This window comes from Mytilus galloprovincialis, chromosome 14, assembly GCF_965363235.1.
Source record: "Mytilus galloprovincialis chromosome 14, xbMytGall1.hap1.1, whole genome shotgun sequence".
NCBI lineage: Eukaryota > Metazoa > Mollusca > Bivalvia > Mytilida > Mytilidae > Mytilus > Mytilus galloprovincialis.
This window is the reverse complement of record NC_134851.1, coordinates 63,928,509-63,955,815: the sequence shown is the minus strand read 5'-3', so window position 1 is coordinate 63,955,815 and position 27,307 is coordinate 63,928,509. Positions and strand designations below refer to the sequence as shown.

At 34.0% G+C, this 27,307-nt stretch overlaps 1 protein-coding gene across 1 annotated transcript; it reads right to left on the bottom strand.

Moving 5' to 3' along the window:
• Window positions 1–16,677: 16,677 nt before the first annotated feature.
• LOC143058387 (C-type lectin domain family 6 member A-like) lies at window positions 16,678–26,907 on the bottom strand. The gene is made up of 5 exons (XM_076231885.1): window positions 26,598–26,907; window positions 22,391–22,507; window positions 21,470–21,552; window positions 18,026–18,119; window positions 16,678–16,948 (listed from the first exon to the last, which is right to left on the bottom strand). The coding sequence occupies exons 1-5, from the start codon at window positions 26,803–26,805 to the stop codon at window positions 16,707–16,709; spliced, it is 744 nt and encodes a 247-aa protein (XP_076088000.1). The 5' UTR covers window positions 26,806–26,907; the 3' UTR covers window positions 16,678–16,706.
• Window positions 26,908–27,307: the final 400 nt, after the last annotated feature.

Genomic DNA, 27,307 nt, shown 5'->3' with positions numbered 1-27,307 from the left:
GTTAAGTTATCAAAAAAACTTAAACAGGTTATAAATGTACTTTTAATGGAAATATAAGTTTCAAATAGCATAACAAATGTGGATAAAATGGTCTTTAGCAATGTTATGCTTAAAAAAACAGGTTGCCAGTTTAGGCCGTTCCCCACATTTGCATATTTAAAAGCATATAAATGATATTGGAGATGGAGATATACTTCTTTTTGCTAAAATCTGTGCTCAGATATGATAAAACATGGAGCCTGGATGTAACAAGACTGTCACTTTCAACTATATATGTAGACAGTATGGTCTGATGCAAAGTTTATTAACTTTACTGTTTAAAAACTGAATGAAATTTCAGCCTCAAAAGGCCAATATTTTAACCCCTAGCTATCCAACAGAAGAAAGTAAAGGTAGTCTGTGACACAGAAATGGTTAAGCAACCTGTAATAAGTGTTTTTGATGTAGGTTCAGTGCAATCTGTTTTGGAATACAACTTTTAAGTGCATAGAACTTCACATTTCACCTGCTGCGTATACTGACCGTTAGACTTAGACTATTAAAACAGCACATTTTGCACTCTTTTTATGTTTTTATCTACTTTTTTTTGTGTTCAGAGTTCACAAATAAGTTAAACAACTGAAATAAATACCACAAACACAAATAGATATCAGAAAAAAACTGTCAGAGAGAAATAAAGCATGCAGGTTTTTGAAAAAATAGTGAAAAAAGTGAAAAAGCTACATTTTGGGCATTTAACCTGAAAAGTGACTTTTTCACAAAATTTCTATCAAATGAAAGTTAAAATCATTTCTTCTCATGTAGTTTGACAAATCAATACCAATAGATCATTCAGAAAAGATGCCAAAGTAAAAATTCAAAATTTGATGAAATGCACCTCTTAGGCCACAGACCACAATTAATTCCTCTATCAGTTCTTTATAACCTTTTGCATCATTAAAAAAATTGCACCATGCACTTTTGTCAAATTTTTTGTGTGTGTAATGTATAGTCCTAGTCCAAATATATATCCAAAATTCAGAAAGATTGAAGCAATGACTTTTACAAATTCAGCCAATACACATCCATACCCCTATTGACAAGTCAAGAGATGTTCCGAAAACTTCAAATATCACCTTTTTGCACTTGGCCTAATCACTCATTCCATATCAAAATCAGTTAAAATACAACATCCAAAAATTTGTTTGACCTCTCTTCTTTCATTTCCACCCAAAAAGATTTAAGGAATGAGTGAGGAAAGGAAAGAAAAAAAATTAAGGAAAAATACACTCTAATTAAAAGGAACTATATTCGTGGACAACGAAAAGCGGGGTCATTAATTGTGGTCTTGGGCCTTTACCTGGATGAATCACATCAACATTTTGTCATAGTATTTTTCGTAGTTGTTCCTTTTCAAAGTCGTTTTATTAATATTTTTGTATTATAGGGTTATTAAACATTGTTAGTGTTTAATTGTTACTGATTAATTTTGAGTCAAATGGTTATTAAAATGTGTTTTTACTTTTACAAATTAATAGGTCTTTTATAATTTAAAAGTTGAATTGGTGCGGATAAGTTGTTTATCCGGAAAATGTTGAGTAGCCCATTGAAGCTTACGGCTTCGCAAGCTAAAATTCGCCGTATGTCAAACCAGTGGAATCTTTGCATTATATGTCAAGTTTCAACAATGGAAAAACTGTCCTCTTTATCTACGAAAGGACAGCAAACACTTTTAGATGCTGTGAATACAAGAAAAGATGACGTGTTTCGTCGACTTCATGATGAATATAGTTCACTTACAGATGTAGATATTGAAAGATTGTGTTATCACAAATCTTGTTACAAATCCTACACTAGTAGAGTCAATTTAGAAAAGTTTGTAATGCCTGATGTTAACAATCTTAAAGACACTTCCAATGCGAATCAACCATGTTGTTCCCATCCTGTTCAGACCAGATCAATGTTCACGCCGTTTGATTGGACTACTTGCATTTTCTGTAAGCACAAGTCGTATAAGCGCGACAAAAACCTACGTCACTTAGAAAGTGATGAAAGACTACAAAAAATAAGTGAATTAGCAGACCATAAACGTGATTTAGAGTTGAAGTCACTTCTTTTTTCGGAAGAATTTAAATCTAAAGCTCTTTACCACAGAGCTTGCATTGCTAATTATTTACTTAGCATTCCAAAGAAAGAAGAATTTAATGATGAGGTGGACATTTCTGTACATGACAAGGCTTTTCAATCCTTCGTTGGTCACATAAATGAAGACTTGCTTATTCACAAAAAGGCATACTTAATGTCTTTTCTTTTAGAAAAATACTGTTTCTTCTTACCTCCCGAATTAAAAACGAGATATACTTCAGCCAAACTTCAACGAAGGCTAGAAAAGCATTATGGAAATTCTATCGTCATTCAGACACAGAAAGGGCAGGGAAGATCCAATATAGTATTCAGCAGTTCTATATCAATTGCCGAAGCCATTCAAGCAGCTAGCCATTTAAAATGTGAGTTAAAACTTTCGGAAATTGAAGCTGAAGTTGAAATAGGACCTATAAATGAAGACCAGACTTTACATGCAGCCGCTTCAATAATCCGTAGACAATTGCAGTCCTTAGATATATCAAATGAGACTTACCCAACACCATCTGAAATATCGTTGTCTTATTCTACACAGCACACTCCTTGCTTATTAACAAAGTTTTTGTTGTGGATTATTGATGATAAGTCATACAATGGAGAGGGTAATGTTTCTGACCTTCCTGTCGATGTGATGCGTAAACTCCTTGCAATAGCCGAATGTATTGTTTCATTGAATAAAGGCATTTTTACCCCATTTCATCTTGGTTTGGCATTACAACTCCACCATGAGTTTGGTTCCAAAAACCTGATTGAAAATCTAAATTCACATGGCTTTTGTTCATCATACTCAGAAGTACGAAGATATCTAACTAGTCTAGCAAATTTTGAAATAGGCAGAATCCAAGACACCTCATATTTACCTAATGGGATTGCTTCTTTTGAAGAAGGTGGTCATATTATTCAGGAGGGGGCTGATAATATTGATATTAATGCTGAAACTATAGATGGTAAGAATACCTTTCACTCAATGGCTAGAGCTGTCTTTCAGTATCAAAATGACACATCCAACGCAAGTATTAGTTCCATTAAGGTTAAGCGTGGACCAGAAAGATCTCTGACGTTGGATGTTTCTAATACCAAACTTATGGCATGCTTACCTTACGACAAGCCAAAAGAACGTTATGCCCCCCCCCCCCCACGATATGCAGATGCTTATGACAAGATTGTGTCGAGCTTTATTGATTCAAGACTAGATGTTGCTGACATGTCTTGGGTATTCCTTCGAATACTGTCGAGACGCAGCATTGATCCTATTCCTATTTCTGTAGAAAGTAATGAACAAATTGTCCCATTTTGGACCGGTTTCTACAAAAGATTATCTGAATCAAAATATGAATTTACGTTTGTAGCCTATGCTCCGGTCATTGACGCCAAACCTAGCTACATAGCAACAGTATATACCACCATGAAACAATGTTTAGATATGTCAAATCGTGCTGGTCAACAATACGCTGTACAAACTTTTGATCAGCAATTATATGCTGTCGCCCAACAGGTGAAATGGTCTATGCCGGATGTTTTTCACTCCCATATAATAAGACTCGGTGGGTTTCACGGGGTTTCCTGTTTTATAGCAACAGTTGGTAAGTTATGGGAATCAGCTGGGCTCTCTGACTTACTTGTAGACTCTGGAATTTATGCTTCAAATACAGCTGATCAAATGCTAGTTGGTAAACAGTTTAATCGTGGTGTTCGAGGATAAACATTGGCCTTTGAGGCTCTTATGGTTCTTTTGTTTAAGGCATTCTTTAATTGGTGTAGAGATGAAAATCGTATGAAAACGATTCAACCAAATGTGTGGAAGGTGTTCCTTGACTGTCATAGCTCATTTGCTGTCCCCAGCACACCACAAAGCACTGAAGATATTGAGGAGTTCTTCGATGTTTTTGAAGAACATATTTTACCTTTGTTTGAAAAATTCAGAACACATTATTATAGTATATCACCAACCTTTGCATTTTGGGATATGTTTCTTCATGCAGTTGAAATATTGTTACAGAATATAAGAGCTGAACGGGATGGTTTGTGGCTTTTACATTTGAAATCAGTGTCTGCAATGTTGCCATACTTCTTCATAACTAACCGGACAAACTATGCTAGGTGGACTCCAGCCTACGTTTTGGATATGTTAAATTTACCAGAAACGGTTAAGTCCTCCTTTTTGTCAGGTGAGTTTGCAGTCAGACAAAAGCCTGGAACCTTTAATGGTATCTGGAGTGACATGGCCACAGAAAAAACTATCATTAAAGATTCCAAAGGTTGTGGCGGCATTGTAGGATTGACAAGAAAAAAACCAGCATTACTTCGATGGATGCTTACAAGGCATATTCTTGCGCATTTCAGTGCTGAAATGAGAGCAAGATCTGGATTATCGACCGACACAGAAGGTGAACACGAAGAAAACAAACCAACAGCAATGAATCGCGACGAACAAAATGTGTCTGATTTGGTTAGTTATGTGCATTCAAACATGACTGATCCATTTAACATCACCGATCATCCAAAATACTTGATCAATATTTCTACAGGGATGCAAGCCTCAAAAGACGTTCAAGATTCTCTTCTAAAATCTATTGAACGTGGCAACCAAATGGTCAAGTCTTGTGTCGAAGGTTGCTTTAATGAAGGTGAAAACCGTGTTTTCTACAGTCCTATTTCGAGGTCTCCACTAAAGACATTTGAGGATATGACCAAGACTTCAAAACTCAAATGTAAAACAGGTGACTTTGTGAAAGCCCATATAAACCCAGAGATGATATTTCGTCGCGCTTTAGCCCTGGCTAATGTTCGAGAAGATGTTACAGTAGACAAGATCTTGGCATATCCTATTGGTTCAATACCTTCAGAACTTTTCCACGATGATGGTACCATGCGTAAGTGTTGCAAATCAGATATAATTCACCTTCTTGAAGAGGAAATCTGCTCTTCCTTCAACCTTCCAAATTATGACACAGCAAATATATACAGTTTTGATACGTGATGGTATGGGAATTATTCAATGTATGGATGTCAAGAAATGCAACACATTTGATGATCTGCTACGAAACTATGTAACAATGCTTCTAACGTGTTTTTTAAATGCTGAAACAGTGGTCGATGTTTTTGATTGCTACGATGTAAAACATTCAATCAAAGCAGCGGAAAGATTGCGTCGAACCTTGTCATTTGGAGCTCAAAAGGTTTATCAGGTTATTGAAGGAAGAGCAATTCCGGACTGGAAAAAGTTCCTTTGCAATCCAGAAAATAAACAGTCACTTATCAGATTACTTGGTGAGTATTGCGAACGGTATTTTGGACAGTCTCCTTTAAAGGGAGGTACCGAATTGTTTCTCGCGGGTGTTTTTGAAAACCCAGAAGTTGTCAAGAGATTTTCTTGTGATGGCCTGTCAAATTGTACTGACTTATACAGCACACAAGAAGAAGCAGATACACGAATGATTCTTCATTCGGTGTATGCAGATGCCAATATTTTTTCGAATGATAGAAAAGGTCGTATTATTATAAAGTCATCTGACACTGATGTGTTAGTGCTCTGTGTCCACTATTTTCCTAAACTTGAAAATACAGAGGAGATGTGGTTCCAAACTGGGTCAGTATCAAATTTGAAAGATGGAAGGCGTTTTCTACCTGTTCACGATATATGTCACTCACTTGAACCCTCAATCTGTAATTTACTGCCAGCCACACATGCCCTCACAGGATGCGATACGACTTCTTCTTTTTTTGGTCTCGGAAAGAAGTCTATGTACAAACTTTTGCAGAAAAGTGCAGACAATTTCCAATCCCTTCAGATAGGTTTTTCAACGGGAGATCAGGAATCCGCCATTCATGATGGACGCAAATTTGTTGCTTTGTTATACGATCCGAAGAGGAAATTCAGTGATTTACATGAAGACCTGAACAAGTTAAGGGTGAAATTTGCCACAACAAAAGATATGAATCTTGTTAGATTACCCCCATGTGAGGCGTCCTTTTTACAACACATCCTCCGTGCAATGTTACAGACGCAAGTTTGGATGCATTCACACATTGCAAAACCAGCAACCAGACAGCCCAAAAACTCTGGTTGGCAAGAGGGTAAAAATGGTTTACTACCGATTTTGTTTGAAGGACCTATGTCAGCAGATTTCCTTCAAGACCTTATTTGCACATGCAAGGGTAAAAAGGCTTGCGATAAAAATTGTGTCTGCAACCAGCAAAATCTAGGTTGTACAACTATTTGTTCGTGTGAAGGTTCTGAGAGTTGTAGAAACTATCTTACTCACATTCAAATTAGTGAAGAAGATGACGATGAAAATGGCGTCTGCGTGAATCATGTAAAGCTGTATATATTCATGACATTATTTTTAACAAAATGATTACAGTTGGTTTCTTTGTGGTTAATATCACTTCGACTATGCGATTATTTGAACCTGTGTATTTTGTTTGGTTCTTTGTTTTTGTGTATGTTTTGTTTTGCATTTGCAACTGCCCTTTATGACTGACCACTTTTTATATGTTTTATGGGTTTCATGTATGCATAGCTGTCCTGCAATAAGGGAAAGTTTGTTTTTCTATCCATACAATATGTATTTTTATTGGAGTACACATAACAATGACGCATTGGAATTAATTGTTTCGATCTCATTCACATACCTTTGGTGAAATATTTGCCACTGACAAATGGCATATACCATACCAGAAGCATAATTTACTCTCTTTTATTTTGAGAAAACGTATAAATCAGAAATACATCGTAAAATGTATATGGGAAGAAAAAAATACCAATTAAAGGTCATAAACATGTTTATCTTGTGTGTAAATATTGTTGCTGATCTGAATTTTCTTTAAAATCGCCATTTTTTTTATTCTTTCTTTTTTTTTTTGATAGTGAATTGTTACAGTTTATTGCTTCATTGTAGAATTAAATTTTGTTTATTTGAGCAAATGTGATATTATTTTTTTGATTGTTCATAACCCCGTGTGAAATAAATGTACTTCGGTGAAAAAATCGACCACTGCACTTTAACCCCAAATTAAAAAAAAACTGCACCATATTTCGATTCTACGACCAGGCAAACATTAAACTTTAATCATTTCTCTATCCAAAAATGTATAATTTAGCCTGCAGGTAGGGTGGTCCATTAAAGTTGAAAATTCATCGACTTTGTCACTCCACTATAAGCAGAACAATTAGATATCAAGTCGACGGCATGGGTATCTTTCAAGTTGGATGTAGAAAATGCATATCCTCCGATTTCATTTGTTTTTTTTACCACGGACGGAAAACATATCAATCGATTAGTTCAGTAGTTTTCATGTCTGCCCTTCCATTATGTGACTCAAGACAAAATTCCAAAAACTGGGTAATAAAAGTATCGAAAAGAGACAATCGAGTGCACCTTTTTATGTTAGGGCGTGTTTGAGTTGAATATTTTGTCTTGATATCGTACATAGCAAGACTATTTCATACATCGTCTCACTTCAGATTCTATCATTTTTATATACCGAAGCTACAGGTTGACTTTATAACATAAAAAAATCCCAGTACTAAAAGATGAAATATATGGGTCAAGTGAAATACCTATCTAATGAATCACAAAAACAGAGTTGGTGTGTTCGAATAGCTATTTTTTACTGAAAGTACTTGACGACAGTCTTTCATGTTGGATGATGAAAATGCATATCTTCGAAAAATTATATTTTTTTTGTCTGTGATAACTATGGTTTATAGTATCCAATCACTAAACAAATGTAGTCTGCCCTTCCACGAAATATTTAATTAGAATTTTTTTTAATGTTAATGAATTTTCGAAAATTCCACCTGACAACCGATCAGACAATAGTTTTAAATTGAATCAATGCAGACAAGATCATTAACTGATGCTCATAAGCTAGTTGGTACATTTGTCTTTTGAAATACAACTGACATATAAGGATCGTAATGGTGCAATGTGGATAAATTTATCGGTTTCCAAGAGCAAAATTGGTAGCGCGTCATCCCTACAATGGCTTCCATTTCTACAATTGTGAAAATGAACTGGCGTAATGGGGAGATAATTTTGACGAAGTAGAATCCTGACTGCGTTATACTATCTTCATGTTTTAAGGTGAACGGACCCGGATTCCGTTCATTTCCGATTCGTATGGGATTATTGCGATCCTGTACAAGACGTCATACTGACTGATTTGTTAATTTTCTGTGTGAAAAAATATACCAATTTACAAACGTTCCATGTCTATATAGGCATACTTTTCAGAGACAAGTGACCGTGCATCGGACTATCGGGCTGTCGGATTATAGGACTGTCGGATTATCGGACTGTCGGATTATGGGACTGTCGGATTATAGGTGTGACCCCCAAAACTAAAATGCGGGTTTTTTTCTTTCTTTTTTCTTCATAAAATTCAATGGTATCTACTGCACGTCTCTGAACTTGTTTTAAAATTATTTAACTTTCTTAATGGTCCCAAACCCTAAATCTTATAAGACTGACAGAGTTATCTTCCACTTTTCACTATTTTATTAAAGTTTACGCATACGCGTAAACTTCTTAAAATGGTTCAACTTTTGAAGCCACGTGCGCTACTTGAAATGCTTCGTGCCCCTTTCTTAAAGTTAGAAAAAACAACGCAGAAAAGATCGAAAACCACGGTAAAAATATAACCTAGCACTGAATAATTTGTGCCTGTCCCAGTTGGCCAATCGTAGTTGGCTTATTATGACACTATTTTTACCTGGAAATCGATAAATACTAAATATTTACCTGTTTTCGTTGATCTCTGACCCGCACAATCACGCAACTACAAGCTGAACAATGTACAAAAGCATCATGGGATAGCGTTCTCGTGTCATACGGCGGTAAATTCGAAAATATTACCGATCTCGAAAATGCGTTAAAATACAGATTACGCGTAACCGTAATTTTTTTTTACGGAAATAGGTAAATAAAATTTACTTCTGCCAGTGAGACCCCAGACTGACATATTGATAGGGGATTAATTAAGGAATTAACAAGAATATGTCCTAAGTATACGGATGCCAAACTCGCAGTATAATTTTCCATGTTCAATGGACCTTGAAATTAGGCAAAAAATCTAATTTGGCATTAAAATTAGAAAGATCATACCATAAAGGGAACATGTATACTAAGTTTCAAGTTGTTTGGTCTTCAACTTCATTAAAAACTACCTTGACCAAAAATTTTAACCTGCAACTCCCATTTTCATTTTCTATGTTCACTGGACCGTGAAATTGGAGTCAAATCTCTAATTTGGCTTTAAAATTAGAAAGATCATATCATAAGCCACAAGTGTACTAACTTAAAGTTTCAAGTTGATTGGACTTCAGCTTCCTGAAAAACTACCTTGACCAAAAACTTTAACCTGAAACTCCCACTTTCATTTTATATGTTCAGTGGACCGTAAAATTGGGGCCAAAAGTCTAACTTGGCTTTAAAATTAGAAAGATCATATCATAAGCAACAAGTCAAGAAAAATCAAAAACCTTATTAGAAAAATTAATACCATGTAAAAAAAAAATAAAAAATTATTCAGACAAATTAAGAATGTCGAGTTAAAATTTATGCAAATTCAGCCTAAACCGGGTCTCTTCAATTTTTTTTTACTTTTGTAGTGTAGGTAATAATTTTGATTTCGGAAAATGTTACTATCATCGATTAATCACACTGATAAACAATTAGTACGAAATAATTGATCATAATTAAATTTTCTTTTATCATGTTTATATCCACCTATTGAACAATAGAAATTATGATCATTGATTTTGTTAACACAGAGCTATATTATATGTATTTCTAATAGTGTTTTGTCATCGTTGCGACACACAACAACGAAAAAGACAAACACTTATATCATATTGTACATTTATCTTCAACTCTTGGCATGACATTTATCAGTTTTGACATTGATAATGTAATTGGGGGTGTGTCAAAGAGACCACAACCCTACCAAAGAGCAAAAACACCCTAAGACCACCAATGGGTCTTCTATACAGCAAGAAAATCCCGAACTCAGCGGTGTACTTCAGCTGGCCCTAAATACAACTGTGTACTAGTTCAATGATACATGACTTCATACTAAACTCCAAAATATATATAAAAGAAACTAAAATTAAAAATCATACAAGACTATCAACAAAAATTGTGACCAAGCTAAACATGTTTTTTTGAAAATGATACACAAAAAACAAAGAACTACTAGCAGTAACTGTCATGTCAGCTCCAGTTTATTCAATTAAACTGATTGACAGATTGCGTCTTCATCGTAGGAATATCAAGCACAATCTCTCCCGTTAAGGATTTAGTAGCATACCATCATAAGATAAACGACAAGAACAAGCTCTAGAATAATGTAACTGCGAAACATATGATTCATAAACGACACCAATTAATAATGATAATAAATCAGATATCAAGATCACAAGAAGTAAAGTTTAGTACGTGTTTGTCGGAGACAACATGTACAATAACACACTACTGCTTTTAAAATGGCAATACACGGGTAGATTAATGCTGTAGTTTCAAAATAATGAGAAAATGTTACTCAAATTTGAAAATTTTAATAAAAAATTACTGATTCTTATTTGTATTAGCTCTGTATTTATATGGTATCATATATCTTGTTCATTCGTTCATTGTGTGTTTATTTGAGTCACTTGGTTTTTTTTTTTTTTATTGAGTTAAGTCATTCCAATTGATATTGCATACTGAAAGATACCAGAGGGACAGTCAAACTCATAATTCGAAAATAAACTGACAACGTCATGGCTAAAAAAGAAAAGGACAAACAGACAAACAATAGTACACATGACACAACATTGAAAACTAAAGAATAAACAACACGAACCCCACTATAAACTAGGGGTGATCTCATGTGCTCCGGAAGGGTAAGTAGATCCTGGTCCACATGTGGCACCCGTCGTGTTGCTAATGAGATAACAAATCCGGTAAATAGTAGTCTAATTCGGTAGGTCACATAAATATTATATGAAAGGGAAGGGGATTGTAGGATACCATTTGTGAAACGGTTATTCCATAACGTTCAACCAACTCGTAATGGCGTCCGTCAAATTTACGAAGAGATGATTTCAACTTCACCATTAGGAACTCTTGATTTAATAGCTTCTTTGTGAGCAACAACCCTTTCAAGAAAATCATGATAGGAAATACAAGCACGGGAACATCGTATCAATTGGGAGATGTATATACCGTATGCAGGTGCTGGAATGTTGTTACTTAGAAATGGAAAGTTCACAATTGGAAAGCCGAAATTATCCCTTTTGTCGTAAAGTTTTGTTTTCAATCGACCCTCATTGACTCCAATTTCAAGATGTAAGTCGAGATATGAGGCCGACTTAACTATATCTGTATTACCCTGTATCTCTCGTTCAATGGGATAGATTAATACTATAATAAGATGAACTAGAGTTAGATTGTATGTACTCTAAAAGATCTTTGGAATTTTAAAAATCCACATCTGATTCACACCACCTCTAGATTAGGCAGTTTCACAATAACTTTGAATCCCGTCTTTAAATGCTGATAAATTAGATGTTAATAATTTAGAAAGAGGTTTCGTCGAGCACTTGGAAGACCAAGCAATGTACAATACAATGATAGAAGATCCAGTTCATCATCTTTGGTTGAAATTCCAAAGGAACATAGCACAGACCTATGATTATCCAGGATTTCCTCTTTGGTAAGTGTCGTGAGGGTATATGTTGGGTTTTTAAGTGAATTGTCAATGCCTAATTCATTTATCAAGCAGTTAATGCAATGAGTTTTACACACAAACACGATATTGTTTGGGGCTTTACCTGCGGGGACAACAACATATTTGTCATGGAGGTAGGATAAGTGTTTTGCAACATAAGGGTCTCTAAAGATTGACGTAGCATGGAGATTGATAGACCACTTCAGTTTCTTAATTCTGATTTGTATCAACAACCTTACTGTTTTTATCCATTCGGAAAGAGTGTCTACGTCTTCCTTCTAACGCGTAGTCCATTACCTGGCATAATCCTCGACTGAATCCATAAAAAAATTAAAGTTGTATTTATAATTGATGGATGATGGCTCACGATATTTTGGACCTTTCGATAACACATTTCGTAGGCAAGTGTTATTAACAATGTTGAGGTCACTGGTGATAACATGGCCAGCCGGATTATATGTGAATTGGGAACTACCACAAGTTCAATCAGGAGGTTTAGACTTGAAGTCATCAATACTGAGATCCTGCAAAACGTGTTTGTAATTGAAAATGTTGGTTGCAATAGGTTTAGTATAGGTATACAAATGATCGGTACAGACTGGTCTTTGAAATAAGGAGGTACTTTCGATTGACTATCTTTTTATGAAGGATGTTGCCTAAGTTGACGCCATCGAGACCTTTGTTGGCAACGGAATATTGATTAAGGAAATATGTTTTTCTCTTTTTTCTCTTTTCCAATGCGGACTAGCTTGTAAAGTCTGTGACTTGCAATATCCGTATCCGAATTTATAGCTGTAAGTTTGTATTGGTTTTAATGAGGGTTTGTAACATTGGTTTCCAAACATGAATTGAACAGTGAACGAAGTTTTGAAAGGGGTAATGAATAAAGTTTCGTGCGAATGTGATGAATACCTAACGGCTTTTGTATAAATAGCAGTAAGTCAGTAAAAGAGACATCATTAAGAGTAGGTAATGTATAATAACGATGACCATGACTGCGTATACGTCGAGGAGTAGAGTTGAAAATATGCATCACATTTAATGAGGTACACAATGGACTAGATATACTACCTATACCATCAGTTTTGGCATTGCAACCATATGGTTTGTTACCATAAACAACTTTTGATCCCGCTGCAATTGTTTGCACCTGTCCTATGTCAGGAATCTGATGGTTAGTGGTTGTCGTCTGTTTATGAGATTCATAAGTGTTTCTCGTTTGTTTTTTTTATATATAGATATGACCGTTTGTTTTCCAGTTTGGACGGTTTTACACTAGTAATTTCTGCGGCTCTTTATAGCTTATTGTTCGGTGTGAGTCTAGGCTCCTTATTGAAGAACTTACCTTGACCTGTAATGGTTTACTTTTATTAATTGTGACTTGGGTGGAGAGATGTCTCATTTGTATTCATACCACATCTTCCTATATCTATTGTTTAACTCATTGTTGGTTTAATTTGCTATATTTTTATAGTTTTGCTAGTATGTTGACAAATACACTTTCGTTTTTCAAAAATTACATTCTCAAATTATCATCCTGTTATCACATGACACTCAAAATCTTTCTATTACCGTGAAAAAAAGAAAACTCAAAAGAACTAGCGTTTAGACACTGTTGTTTTTCAAGTATTGATATGTGAAAATCATATGTACCAAAGTAATATAAAACTTCTACTTGCCTCTTTGAATATAAAGATTTAGTAAATAAACTGAGATTTTCGACTGAACTGCGCCAAAAATACTTTGACCTTCAGATATTATAACGTCTGGTACTTGAACGGTATAAACACCATGAACCGATAGAAGGGTTCGTAAAATATTAATATTTAGATTTATGTACATGAAAATTCATAATTTCTACACGCAAGAACTTTTCAATTAGTGATGACGTGTGTCACAAGTTTTTGCGTCCGACATTGTCTACAAATGCACAGGTGAATTTCAAAGGGAATAAATTATGTAAACAGAAATTTCATACAACGGAAACTTGTTTCTGGTCTTTATCTAAATGTTCTGTTTATTCCATCCTCCCCATAATGAGTTGATTCAATTAAAGAAACAACCTTTATGTCTTTACTCAGAGAATTGATCAAATTATTAATTACACATCGGATTGGAATATATAGCATCCTTTTCTTTCTGCTTGGTGTGTATTTGTTGACAATACAATTAAGATCATTCTCTATGGACAGTGTGGCGTCATCCACCCATTAAACATTATCACCATGTAATAGCACATAAGTGCCGAAAGTGGTGTTAAACACCAATCAATCAGTCTATTGTTTGACTAGTCTTTGGGTTTTGCTCTTGTTTTAAAAACAAACAGTGCCATACATCATTCGATCGTTGTTCTCAGTGGCAATCACTCAACATATATATAATGACAGCTTATAATGTTAGCTTATAATGTTCAATTACATGCTTATTACTTTCTTCAATATATTTATCATATTCTAAATAAAAACATATGTTTTAACATGTATACATACAATATATGTACATTGTCGGGAAAAAATAAAATGTATTTGTATGAGCTTTAGAAACAGGACAAATAGCGAGGCTTGCTGAGTACAAATAATTTTTTTATTTTCGACAATGTACATCATACCTTATTTTTATTCTGAAATTTACTCCAAACAATTGAAGCTTTAGTTATTCAAATCTGTAGCATGATCTTTAATTTTTCAAAGAAATCAACATAGTGTAAACGTAGACCTCAAAGAAGGCACCAAAATGATCTGGTACGGAAATAGAAATATCCATATTACGGCTTGGTCAACATGGATGTGGAGTCAAGGCAGTCTGTTTGTACAAGTACATAGAAAGCAAAAATGTATTTTTATAAATAAAGGCAACAGTAGTATGAAAGTAAATCGATTGAGAAAAAAACAAATCCGAGTTACAATCTAAAACTTAGGAAAACGCATCAAATATAAAAGGAGAACTACGACACAACAGAAACACAACATTAAAGTGTAATACACAGAAACCAACTGTAATATAACAGTGGCCATTTTCTCCACTTGGTACAGGACATTAAAAGAAAAATGGGCGGGGGGGGGGGGGGGGGGGGGTTGAATCTGGTTTTGTGGCATGCCAAGCCTCCCTGTTATATGGCAATGTTAAATATAACATTAAAATGACAACATTATATGGCAGGACTACATACAAATAAACCGGATAACATCTAGGACAGAGAAACACACAAATAATAGCTAACAAAAGTTACCAGGTTTAACATTTTCACACAAATGACACACGACTAACCAAAACAAATACAAAATTGAGGAGCACTGAGAACCAAAAGTTCAAAAAGTTGTGACCATTTCGGCTAGTGTTTTCATCCTGGGATAAGAACGTCCTTTTTATGTACAACTATATTGTATACATGTTATTTGTACTATACAAGGCTGCTTGCAGGATAAAAGAAAAATAGATTGTGATCTCATTACAATTACTTATGATGAACAGTACGTGTTGGACTATTAAATCAAGTTATACCAAATAAGATGGTCCCAGAGTTAAGCAAATGATAACGTTAAGTTGTATTCCGAGCAAACCTTAAAAATATTCACACCTACCCTCACACATTTAATGAACAATCTGTGTTACAAAGTTAGCTTGTCAACACATTTTCTTAGTTTTTTTCATGTTTTCATCTTTCAATGAGTTTCAGTTTCAATTCTCTGAGTTTTCCCTTCGAATGCTTCTAGTCCTATGTAATTACTCACTGATGTCTACTATTGCTTTATTTGGCAAAACATTTAGGAATGTTTGTCCTCAATGCTCTTCAACTTCGTACTTTATTTGGCCTTTTTAACTGTTTTGGATTCGAGCGTCACTGATGAATTTTTTGTAGACAAAACGCGCGTCTTGCATAAACATATAAAATTTCAATCCTGGTATCTATGATAAGATTATTTATACCACCTGACCTTAGGTAACTCATTCACGAAATGCATCGCACTTCAGCGTCCCCAGCGAACCGAGTCCTACATAAATAAAATATATAATATAATAACGTGCACCACTTAAAGTTAGGAAGCGTTAACAAAAATATTCTTGATATCCTACCCTTTCAATCATATTGTTGAAATTTAAAATAAGTGGAATAGTATAGGCAAAACCGTGTTCGTTCGATTTGTGGCGTATTTGATATTATTAAGTGAGGTAGGGAAATCAGCCCTTATACGGATAAATCGTCATGTGCAATATTAGTGACGTTCCACTGTCTATATAAATCAAGAGTAAATATTGCTTTTCGAAAAGGGTCAATACGGGAATTCACTTCCGGGTTTAATTTTCGTACACCTTAATTAACTTTGGACGTTTTGTTATGCCTGAAAAGCATTTCAAGTATACTTTTTTTATTTAAAATCTTCGAATTCAAAGTGTTAATGTTGTACATCTTGAAGATCTTGAAACGGAAATATTTCACATCATTTTTAGTACGACTTCTGACCATTGACATTGTTTTATTTCCGTTGATCAATCATAAGAACGCAGACGATCCAAAAGTAACAATAGGTAAACTGGCTGATATATAAGTCCTAGATACTTTATATTTGCGAGATACAATTAACCGTAGTAGCGAAATATTGAGTAATTGGACGAGAAATCAGATCTGACAATGTTGACAAAACCATGGACGTGGAAAAAGACAGGTGCAAGTTTCTTTAAAATCTTTTAATAAAATTGTTGTGAACTGGCTGTTTAAAAATTAGCCCTGTTCGGGTTTCGGGTGACCTCGAATATATACAATGTAACAGGGCCAATAAAGAAACAGTCAAGTAATTACACGATCGTTGCTGAGAAAGAAAAACAAATAATCATCTTTCGCTAAATGCATATGTTAATTTAATATAATAATTTTATTTTTCACAAATATAACCGCCATAATATCTTTTATTATCGCAATGAATATCATAAAACTGGTATCTGTTAGTGGCATAGAAAAACATGCAGTCCTGTTCATCTTTAGCTGTTCCTGAAGGTTGTCCTTCCTCAAAGGCAAAGTATGTCATCGGTGTGGCTTTACCATGTTTTATCCACCGCCAATCACCATTTGGGAGATATCTGTTAATGTTTCGTCCTCCAACGTAATAGGAATTACCTAAAAGAAAATTGAAATCATCATCATCATCATAATCGTTTTCGCTGTGCTAGTAAAGAAGTAAAAGTCCCAGTTTCTTAATTATTTCAAAATTTAAAATCTTGGTAGCTTTTAAGTAACATTTGTATCAAATATAAATGTTCCAAACCATATAAGTATTTGGACCGTATTTGTACGGTCCAGACAGTATGCATTTTACTCATATGGTCCGCCCGTGCGCTTACGGTCGGACCATATGAGTATATCAACACAGTATATGACTAATTAGCTCATATATGCATTTGGATTAAAGGGATTAATCTTAGACAAGCATTCATCATAATAGTATACATTTTTTGAGGGGCCAGCTGAAGGGCGCCTCCGGGTGCGGGGGTTTCTCGCTACATTGAAGACCCATTAGTGGCCTTCGGCTGTTTTTCAACACATTCCCCATTTCATTTTTCAATTTTATCATAAATCTTTTATTGAATTTACAAATTAATATTATAACAATTAAATGAAAAAAAGTACGCATACGGTCCAGACCGCGTACGTGTACGGTCGAAACACTCGTATGGTCTTGCACATAAAAAACATAAGTGTTCATGTCGTGGAAATTGGTTCTATGAAAAGGGCAATGATGACAACACCATGACAAAAATGACTAGTTTATATACAACGAGTTTTAAATAAAGTCGGTTAATTTTCTACGTCCGTGTAACGTTTATCATATCAACCTTTTACGTTTAAATAGTAGGTGCAACTAAAGTATCTTAGTACAAGATATAACTGTACTTTCCAAACGAAATCTGTATTTACTTTTTCCTGTTAACATTAATGGTAAAATCACAGAAATATCGATTTTTGAGGAAAATTCCAACCGGAAAGTCCCTGTGAATTTTCAAATGGTAAATTTAGGCAACTTCAAGCTATTCATATAAGACACAAGTGGTTCTTCAAACAACGAGAAACTCAGAATTATTTGAGCTTATAAACAGACAAACGTCTAGTTTAGTTAAGATATTGAATGATTTCGCAGACTGCAAAATAATTCAAACAAAGACCCCTGATAAAGCTTTAACAAATGTTTGTTAATACCTGTTTTCTTCTTCTGAAGGAATAAGATCATAACCATTGCCTCTTCTATGGTTTCAAAGTTAGCCAAATAAGCTCCAGGTTCTGTACAGCTAGCCTGGTTAGTAAGAATAAAGAACCAGGACTAGTCAGATATTCTAAGGACTGATATCGATATAACCTGAACGATTAAAAAAAAAACAAAAAAAAAAAACAGTTTGTAACGTATTTACTCATTTATAGTAGTACACATGAACATGATTCAAATAGATATTGGTACATACGGTCTGAAGCCATACACCGTACCAAAAATATACTGGTTTTGTTGTTTGTTTTCCTACAAATTTTGCATACATGTATCCTCCGAATGATACAAGAATAAAGAACATTGACTAGTCAGGTATTCTAAGGACCGTAGATTCATTTTTAATCGTTGGTTCACATTTATTTGGGTTTCGTGGTATGAGCTGAACCACGAATTCAAATTTTCAACGAATAAGATATTTTCAATATTCTTTGTATACAGAGATTGGCGAAACCAGGAAATCAAATATCCCAGAAATAAGTTTTCAGGAATCCATGAACATTGATACCCACGGAAATAAATGAATCCACATAGCTGAAAAAAGTGAATATGGACTCATCGATAGTTGCACTCATGAACATGATTTAAAATAGATATTGGTGTATTAAGTCTGAAGCAATAGACTTAGAATATTGCTACAGAAAACATCCTGGCTTCATCTTGTTGCATTGATATGCCTCAATATTTTGTACAAAGTTCTTTACAAGCAATAAGCATCCGGAAATGCACCCATCTTCTTGTTCTTTTGGGGATTTTTGTTAAAAAAATAAGACCACTTGTTCGTTGTTACATGAATGTTATCAGTTTAAACTTAATGTGTACAAATCAAGCAAAGTTGTAGTGTGTGAACGAAAATATCGATCAGAGGTGAAATGATGGTTTTCGTCCAAAACTGTTGCCTAGTATTAATCAACACAAAATGCATATAAGGCACATTTGCTTTTAAGTACATACACAAAAACGAATTTCTATCAATCAATAATATTTGTTTAAATAAAGGATGATCAACAATATATTTATAAAGGTGCAATCTAGCTATTGTTATAAAAGAAGAATTAGACAATATACGTACATGTATAGTGTCTTGAAATATGAAATTTATTTGTATGAGGCTTAGAAACGGGAAAATGCGAGGTTCTACCGAGCATTTTCCCGTTTCGTGCCGAATACAAATAAATTTCATATTTCAAGACACTATACGTATATTGTCTTTATACTGAAATCGAAAAAAAAATTAATAATGAAAAAAATATGTAAGGCCACACCAATCTAATTCCTTGTTCGACGGACCCGCCCGCACCTAATTTTTTCAATGCCGAATTTTTTTATTTTTTTATATTCCCGCTTCCCGCATCCGGAAATGTAATCGTGTCCATTTCCCGCACCGTTGTTTTTTTGTAAATATTATAAACAGATATTTGCACTTGTTTTTATAATCACAATCTAACATGTATTTATAACGATTTTAAACATATAAACAACCAAGTACACAGTGTCAATGTCTGTGATAATATTTGATTCAGCATGAAACCCATTTATCCCAAATGGGAGTGCTCCGATATAAATAGAAAACAGAAGAAAATACCTGTACAGAACAAAACATTGGTTTCCTTCCCCCTTACTTAGATTCCCTATCAAAATATGTTCTTGTTAGAAATAAACTTCAAAGAACTTCGGAAAGAAATGCCTTCAACTGCAATATGCTGGCGATACAAAACTATCCATACCCCCTGCATGTTTATGTACCTGTCCTGATTGATTCAGGGGCCTGTCGTTCAGCAGTTAGATATCGTTCGTTGATGTTCATAAATATTATTTGGTATTTTCCCGTTTGTATATATAAAAATTAGATCGTTGGTTTTCCTGTTCGAATTGTGTACACTTATAATTTTGGGGTCCCTTATAGCTTGCTGTTTGGTCTGGGTCAAAGCTCCGCCGTACGTACTATGACCTGCATTTTGCTATTATCCCTCAGAAGGGCACATATGGGGTCATTTTAGGCAGCAACCATTTGATTTTCTGGGGGGGGGCTATGAAAAACAATCTATTTTTTTTGCGACAAGGCGAAAACAATTTTTTTCTTTCAATTTTTTAGCATTTCATATAGTGGCAGCTGAGGGTGAAACAAACATTTTTTTTTCTCAGAATCAAAAACAAATTATTTTTTTCTCCAAAAACTGGAAACAAACTTTTTTTTCCAAAAGAAACCATAGACCCCCCCCCCCCCCTCCCCAGAAAATCAAATGGTTGCTGCCTCACTGTTGTAAAGGAGAAACTTGAAGAAATACCAAGGATTTGCATAGTGTTACTATACAAAATTTAATCCTTTGAAGAACTTAAAAACTAAAAGAGAGGAGAAATACATCATATTTAAATAATTTTAAACAACATTACTATATTCTTAAAGAGAATTATTTATGATATTATTTATTTTGAATAATATTAAAGGAAATGTGTTAACATGGCCTAAGTCCAGGAATATTACAAAATTCTTGGGCATGTTTTGACCATTTAATACCAGATAGATATATTATAGCTCTTTGGGAAAATATGAGCTCTATGTACTAAAAAGTTTTATTTACAAAAAAATATATTGTAACTTATATTGACCCCTCATAAAAGGGATATTTATAAAATTGAGGGGTTGTTCCCAACCTGATTATGACTTGGATGGAGAATTGTCTCATTAATATACCAAATCTAATTATTCAATTATTTATTGGTGAACAGGGAAAAATACTTCATAAATTAAAGAAATGTCAAAGTACAAGTGATAAATCAAGTTTTAATATTGTCAAAACCTACTATTTTATGTTTACAAAAAAATATGTAATCGCTCGCCTTTACTTTTCAAGCTTCGCCTCAAAAATTTGCAAAATAAATATTTTTTTATTAAAATTTTCAAATCGCTCGCTCGCCCCAATTTCTGGAGTCCAAAAATCCGTAGAACAAGAAATTAAATTGGTATGGCCTAACAAAAATTGTTAAAAAAAGTGTTTGGAATTTCCCTCTTGGGATACCATTTTGGGGTATTTCCCTATGAGCGTAGTCCAGGCGGTAAGACATTGACATATTAAGGAATTAGAAAGGGAAAATGAACTTAATTAATATCATTTGATAAACATGGTACTATATCAATAACCAATTTGAAGACATAAAAGTTTAAATTCATAAAAGTTTGACCATTGTTACTTTACTTTATTACTGTCATGGTCGTGACGTGACGTTGTTGATGAAATACAGTAGTTCCGGTAAGGAGGCGGGGCTTATAGGTTAGTTGAGGCCATTGACGTATAAAGCTAACGTTTATACGTATAGCTTTATCTGTATAGTAAAATAGCTGATTGCAGTATAATAATTATTTATATGTAATGCATACGTACAAAGGCTGCATTACCCGAAACTTTGTTATCACTGATGAAATAACATCCGCTGCCTATCCTCTGGTATGGCTCTTGGCAGCTAGCTGTTTACAAAAACGCCAAATCAAATGTAACATTCAAAGTATTTAGATGTCAATAACGGACAAAAGTTTTATTCAAATGTAAACTGTTAACGTATATAAGAATATTTTTTCATAGAGATCATAATTCGTAATAGTTACGTGATATGTTTTTCATCTTGGTAGTTTTAGGCAGCAACCATTTGATTTTCGGGGGGGGGGGCTATGGATTCCAGTTTTTGGAGAAAAAAATATTTGTTTTTGACTCTCCCCCGAAAATAAAATGGTTGCTGCCTTAGTCGTCTGTAGACATCCATGACATTCATTATTAATCACGTGATTGATAGAAAAGTATCATGATACATGTTTAACAAATATAAAGCTTTTTTCGGAAACTACCGGATTATGATAACAATGGTGTATATGGATAAAAAAAAATCATATACCTAGGAAATGGTAGGTTTGAGCAATGTCCAAAATGCGACGTTCTTTTTATTATTGCAAATGTTTTAACATGTTTATTACTGGTAATGACACCGCAAATTGTAGTTCAAATTGATTTTTTTTTGTGGTATTTGGAAACTTAACAGATAAAGGAAATGTCCTTGTCTTTTACGATTTCAATTTTTTTATGTGATTTTACTAATTGATTGTATATTTCCTATTAACATATATTTTGGGTGATAAATTTTAATCTAAGTGTACCTATTTTCATGTTTCACTATGTTGTATACTAACATCTTTTTTTTCAGCAGCAACCACCCCGCCCCCCTCCCCCCAAAAAAATAATATGAGGGAGCTCCTTATCATAAAAAGGCAAGATCACAATCTATTATTAAAATTAAGTAAGTATTTAACAAACCTGGAGATATCGTTTCAACCGTTTTAGTCAGCTGATTCAGTGTATTTGTATAATTTACCACCAAGTCCTGTAGGGTTTTCTCCAATGCATCAATTTTTCGGTCACAATTCCCACTATCTGCAAATCAATCAATAAATTTATAACAGAACTTTGGTAGCGTATGGAAAATCAGAACGCGTTTTGATTTGTCTTAAATATCCGTTCAAATAGCAATTAAAGTCTGTAACAAATGCCACCAAATATCAATAAATTCATAGAAACTATACTAACAAATTTTTACAAGAAACGGTTAACAACTTCCGGTTATCGGTAAGTTTCTATTATTCTGCTCAGATCTGAATAAGTAAAAATGATCTACTGCCTGTTATCTATATTATGCACACGATATATTCCTTGTATCAAACTGCATGGAAATCTGCGTTAAATTAATTGGCCTGTCCGTGACCATAAAACAATATTACGACATTTACGTTGGCTATTATTTACGTCATTGATGACTTATAAAGGTTCACACAATGTACATTATGGCCATGGCATCGGACATATATAATTATTGCATTAATATACAATTCAAAGCACTCAACCTTTTCACTTGAAAATCTTTTTTTTGTGAACTTTGATTAGATATTCTGAAGCGGATGAACAGTTTCTAAATGTCTAGTGTTTAACACAGTAACAGGAGATATGACGTCATACACGTTTGTGAAACATACTTAGTCCTGTTATGTCCACCCTGACGTCCACATTATACTGTTCTGTTTTTCTGACGTGTAATTAAGGATGTTTGCTTGTCGTGTTTTGGATTTTTTGTCAGATAAACGATTTTGCCAATGGACCTCCAATTTTCTTTCTATACATCGTTTACGTGTACAGTCATGGGACAAATAAAGGCAACAGTAGTATACCGCTGTTCAAACTCATAAATGCATGGACAAAAAACAAAATCGGGGTAACAAATTAAACTGAGGGAAACGCATAAATATAAGAGGAGAACAACGACACAACACTACAATGTAACACAAACAGAAACGGACCAAGCATCAGACAAAATCCCACGAGAATAACAAATATAACATCAAAACCAAATACAAGAATTTGGGATAGACAAGTACCGTGACACGTCTTTTCGCAATGTCAATTTACACTCAAAAATAAGAGAAACCAAACGACGCAACGTTAAATTGTAACACACACAGAAACGAACTATAATATAACAATGGCCATGTTCCTAACTTGGTACAGGACATTTTTAAAGGAAAAAATGGTGGGTTGAACCTGGTTTTGTGGCATGCCAAACCTCGCACTTTAATGGCAATGTTAAATATAACATTGAAATGACAACATAATATTACAGGACTACAATACAAATAAATAAGAGAACGTATTAGACAAAGAAACACATGATTAATGAATAACAAAAAGCATCAGGTTTAAAATTCGATACGCCAAAAACGCGCCTTGTCCACACAAGACTCACCAGTGACGCCCAGATATAAAAGATCAAAAGCGAAAAAAAGTACAAAATTGTACAGCACTAAAGATCAAAAGTTGAAAAAGGTTGTGTCAAATACGGCTATGTTTTTATGCTTGGGATAAGAACATCCTTATTATTTAGAACAATTAATGCTATTGCAAACAGTAAATTTTATCAAATGAATATAACAGATATACATAATAAAACTGAAGTATTAACTCATTACATCAAACAAACACGAATACATAATGCAAAAAGACCAACAAAGAATAAACACACCCGATTCAGTCCAGGCCTCAACGCAGTAAATTATGAAAATGACGTCACATACGATGGTGAAAAGGCATTAAAAATTACGTCACATTTGAATATATGAAATTTCTGAAACAGCAGAAAAATGACGTCACATATGTATAGATTATCGGGTTTTCGTAAAATTTCAGCCGCGAGCCACAATGTGAACTTTTTTTGGCGAGTGAGCGTAGCGAACGAGCTAAAAAGTTTCACATTGTGTCGAGCGGCTGATATTTTACGATATCTATACGAAGAAAACCCGATTATCTTTTTATCGTTCTATTAATGGTCTTTTTCCCTCTCCCTAAGACAGTTTTAAGCTTGACGAAAGCAAGATTGACAACGTCTCCTCTCGCATTGTGACGTCGATGATAACTTCTCCTCTCACATTCTGACGTCGCTGATAACTTCTCCTCTCACAGTGTGACGTCGCTGATAATGACTGGTCTCTTGATACAAGAATTACTGAGCGGCAGAGCAGGGTGATATAGACGTAGGGAAGGACGATAAGAAAAACTATATCTCAAAAGTAAGATAGAATTAGGATTGATTAAAGATTATAATAGAACTAAATACTGATATTGCATTTAAACACAATGCATATTGCAATACTTATTAATAGCAATTAACTATAATATATTTATGTACAGTTTGTTATGAATCCAACTTCAAACGTAAATTATCGTACAGATTACGTTGACCAAAATTAAATCTAATAAATGAGGTCGGTGATTAATTTTTCTTTCCATAACACATAAATATAATAGAAACGACGTCAATACATTTGACAAAATCCGATGAGAATTACAAATATAACATTAAACATTTCAAAAGTGAGTTCTCACTAAAAACATGTCCCATCATTTCAACTAAAATCGATATTTTTCAAAAAAATATTACCAAGTAACTGTATGAGCGATTTTTATGAAATAGATACCAAAAGATGTTAAAATGTCTGAAGTTTAAAATTGAGAATGGAAATGGGGAATGTGTCAAAGAGACAACAACCCGCCCAAATAAAAACAACAGCAGAGGGTCACCAACAGGTCTTCAATGTAGCGAGAAATTCCCGCACCCGGAGGCGTCCTTCAGCTGGCCCCTAAACAAATATATACTAGTCCAGTGATAATGAACGCCATACTAATTTCCAAATTATATAGTTTGTTTGTTTATAATTTAGTCATAATTTTCTTGAGTTTCGTTTTCATCTTCTAATGAGATAAACACAAATGCAAATTTTTACGATTTTAATTTGGTTAGAATAAAAGCAAACTTTTAAAGAAATATTTTTTTTTTTTGTGTTCATCTCGTCAGAAAATTCGAATGAGCGTGAATAATACTATAACCAAATACACAAAAAAACTTCAGACATTTTTACAGCTTGTGGTATCTATATTATGAAAATCGTTCATACAGTTACTTCGTAAATTTTTTTTGAAAAATATCGATTTTAGTTGAAATGATAGGACTTTTTTTTACTGGGAACTCACTTTTGTCCCATGACTATAATCATAAGTCATTTGCTTTTTTATTTTTATTTTATTATTTATTTTTTAATAGTTTTTGAGAATTTTAACTGTTCAATGATACATGTAAAGCTATGAAAAAACAAGAGTAAATATTTTCCAGGCAAAATTTCAATGGCTTATATCTCGACAACAAGCACATTGACCGCTATATATTTTTTGGGCTTTTTTGATTCCTCAATCAATACACTATCAATATATACTATTGTTATGGAAAGCTATTTATTTTGAATCTGAGCAGCGAAATTCCTTAACTCTGTTATGTTTGCCCTGACTTACCCTAAATACTGTTATGTTTGCTCTGACTTGCCCTTTATCCTGTTTTGTTTACCCTCACTTACCCTTAATTCTGTTCTTATTGCCCAAACTTTCCCTTAATCCTGTTCTAATTGCCCAAACTTCCCCTTAATCTCGTTCTGTTTGCCCTGACTTTCCCTTAATCCTGTTCTGTTTGCCCTGACTTATCCTTAATCCTGTTTTTATTGCACATACTTACCTTTTATTCTGTTCTTATTGCCCAAACTTTCCCTTAATCCTGTTCTGTTTGCCCTGACTTTCCCTTAATCCTGTTTTTATTGCCCAAACTTCCCCTTAATCTTGTTCTGTTTGCCCTGACCTACCCTTAATCATGTTATGTTTGCCCCGACTTTCTTTTAATCCTGTTCTGTTTGCCCTGGCTTACCCTTAATCTTGTTCTGTTTGCCCTGACTTACCATTAATCCTGTTATGTTTCCCTGACTTACCCTTAATCCTGTTATGTTTGCCCTTACTTACCCTTAATCCTGTTATGTTTTCCCTTACTTACCCTTAATACTGTTCTGTTTGTCCTGACTTAGTACCCTTCATCCTGTTATGTTTGCTTAGACTTAACCTTTAATCCTGTTCTGTTTGCCTACATCTATTCCTGACTTACCATTACTTCTATCTTGTACGCTGCGTTTCACCTCCTGTTGAATAACTCTCTTAAGTTGTTGAGTCACGGTTGACAAATTTAAATCAGCAAAAAGTGGCGCCTTAACATTATCCATTAATGGAATTTGTATATTTGAATTTTCGTCCGCTTTGCAAACACGAAAAACTGTCAACATGTACAAAACACAGACAATAAACACCGTGGACATCTTTTAAATCTTTCAATAACTTATAAAATAACGTTAAAGGTTCATAACAAAATATTATGCATGTTTTAATTAACTAAATATGAAACAGTATTCTCCTTTCAAAGTGTTAGCATCCGAAAAATAATATTTACACTTTACATAATACAGTTAAGTCTGGACGAATGTTAAACTACAGCAAACCCAAGTTGAAGGTAGAAGCTTTAACATAGCAATGATTTTTTTTAATCTGTACGAAATATGTAGAATCATAATGTTTCTTCCTATCCTTTGTTTCTTCGTATTAAAACAACTAATGATTTCAATTTTTAAATCTTATTTAACTGTTTTTAAATAAATATATTTGTATAGTATATCCATACTTGGCATTAAAATACTAATATTTCAGTTTAAAATTTTCAAATATACTTAAATCAGCTACATTTTCTTCAGCGTGTGAAGTTCTGACACTTTTTTCGAAGTTACTTGTGGTATTTTTGTTTAAAAATTGCGGGAGGGGGATGGG

Coding starts and splice junctions, on each gene's coding strand:
- LOC143058387 (XM_076231885.1), bottom strand. CDS start 26,805: ATGTCCACGGTGTTTATTGTCTGTGTTTTGTACATGTTGACAGTTTTT. Junction 18,120..21,469: donor TTTCGGGTAATGCAGCCTTT/GTACGTATGCAT, acceptor CTTACTAACCAG/GCTAGCTGTACAGAACCTGG. Junction 16,949..18,025: donor CCTTCAGAAGAAGAAAACAG/GTATTAACAAAC, acceptor ATTTTCTTTTAG/GTAATTCCTATTACGTTGGA.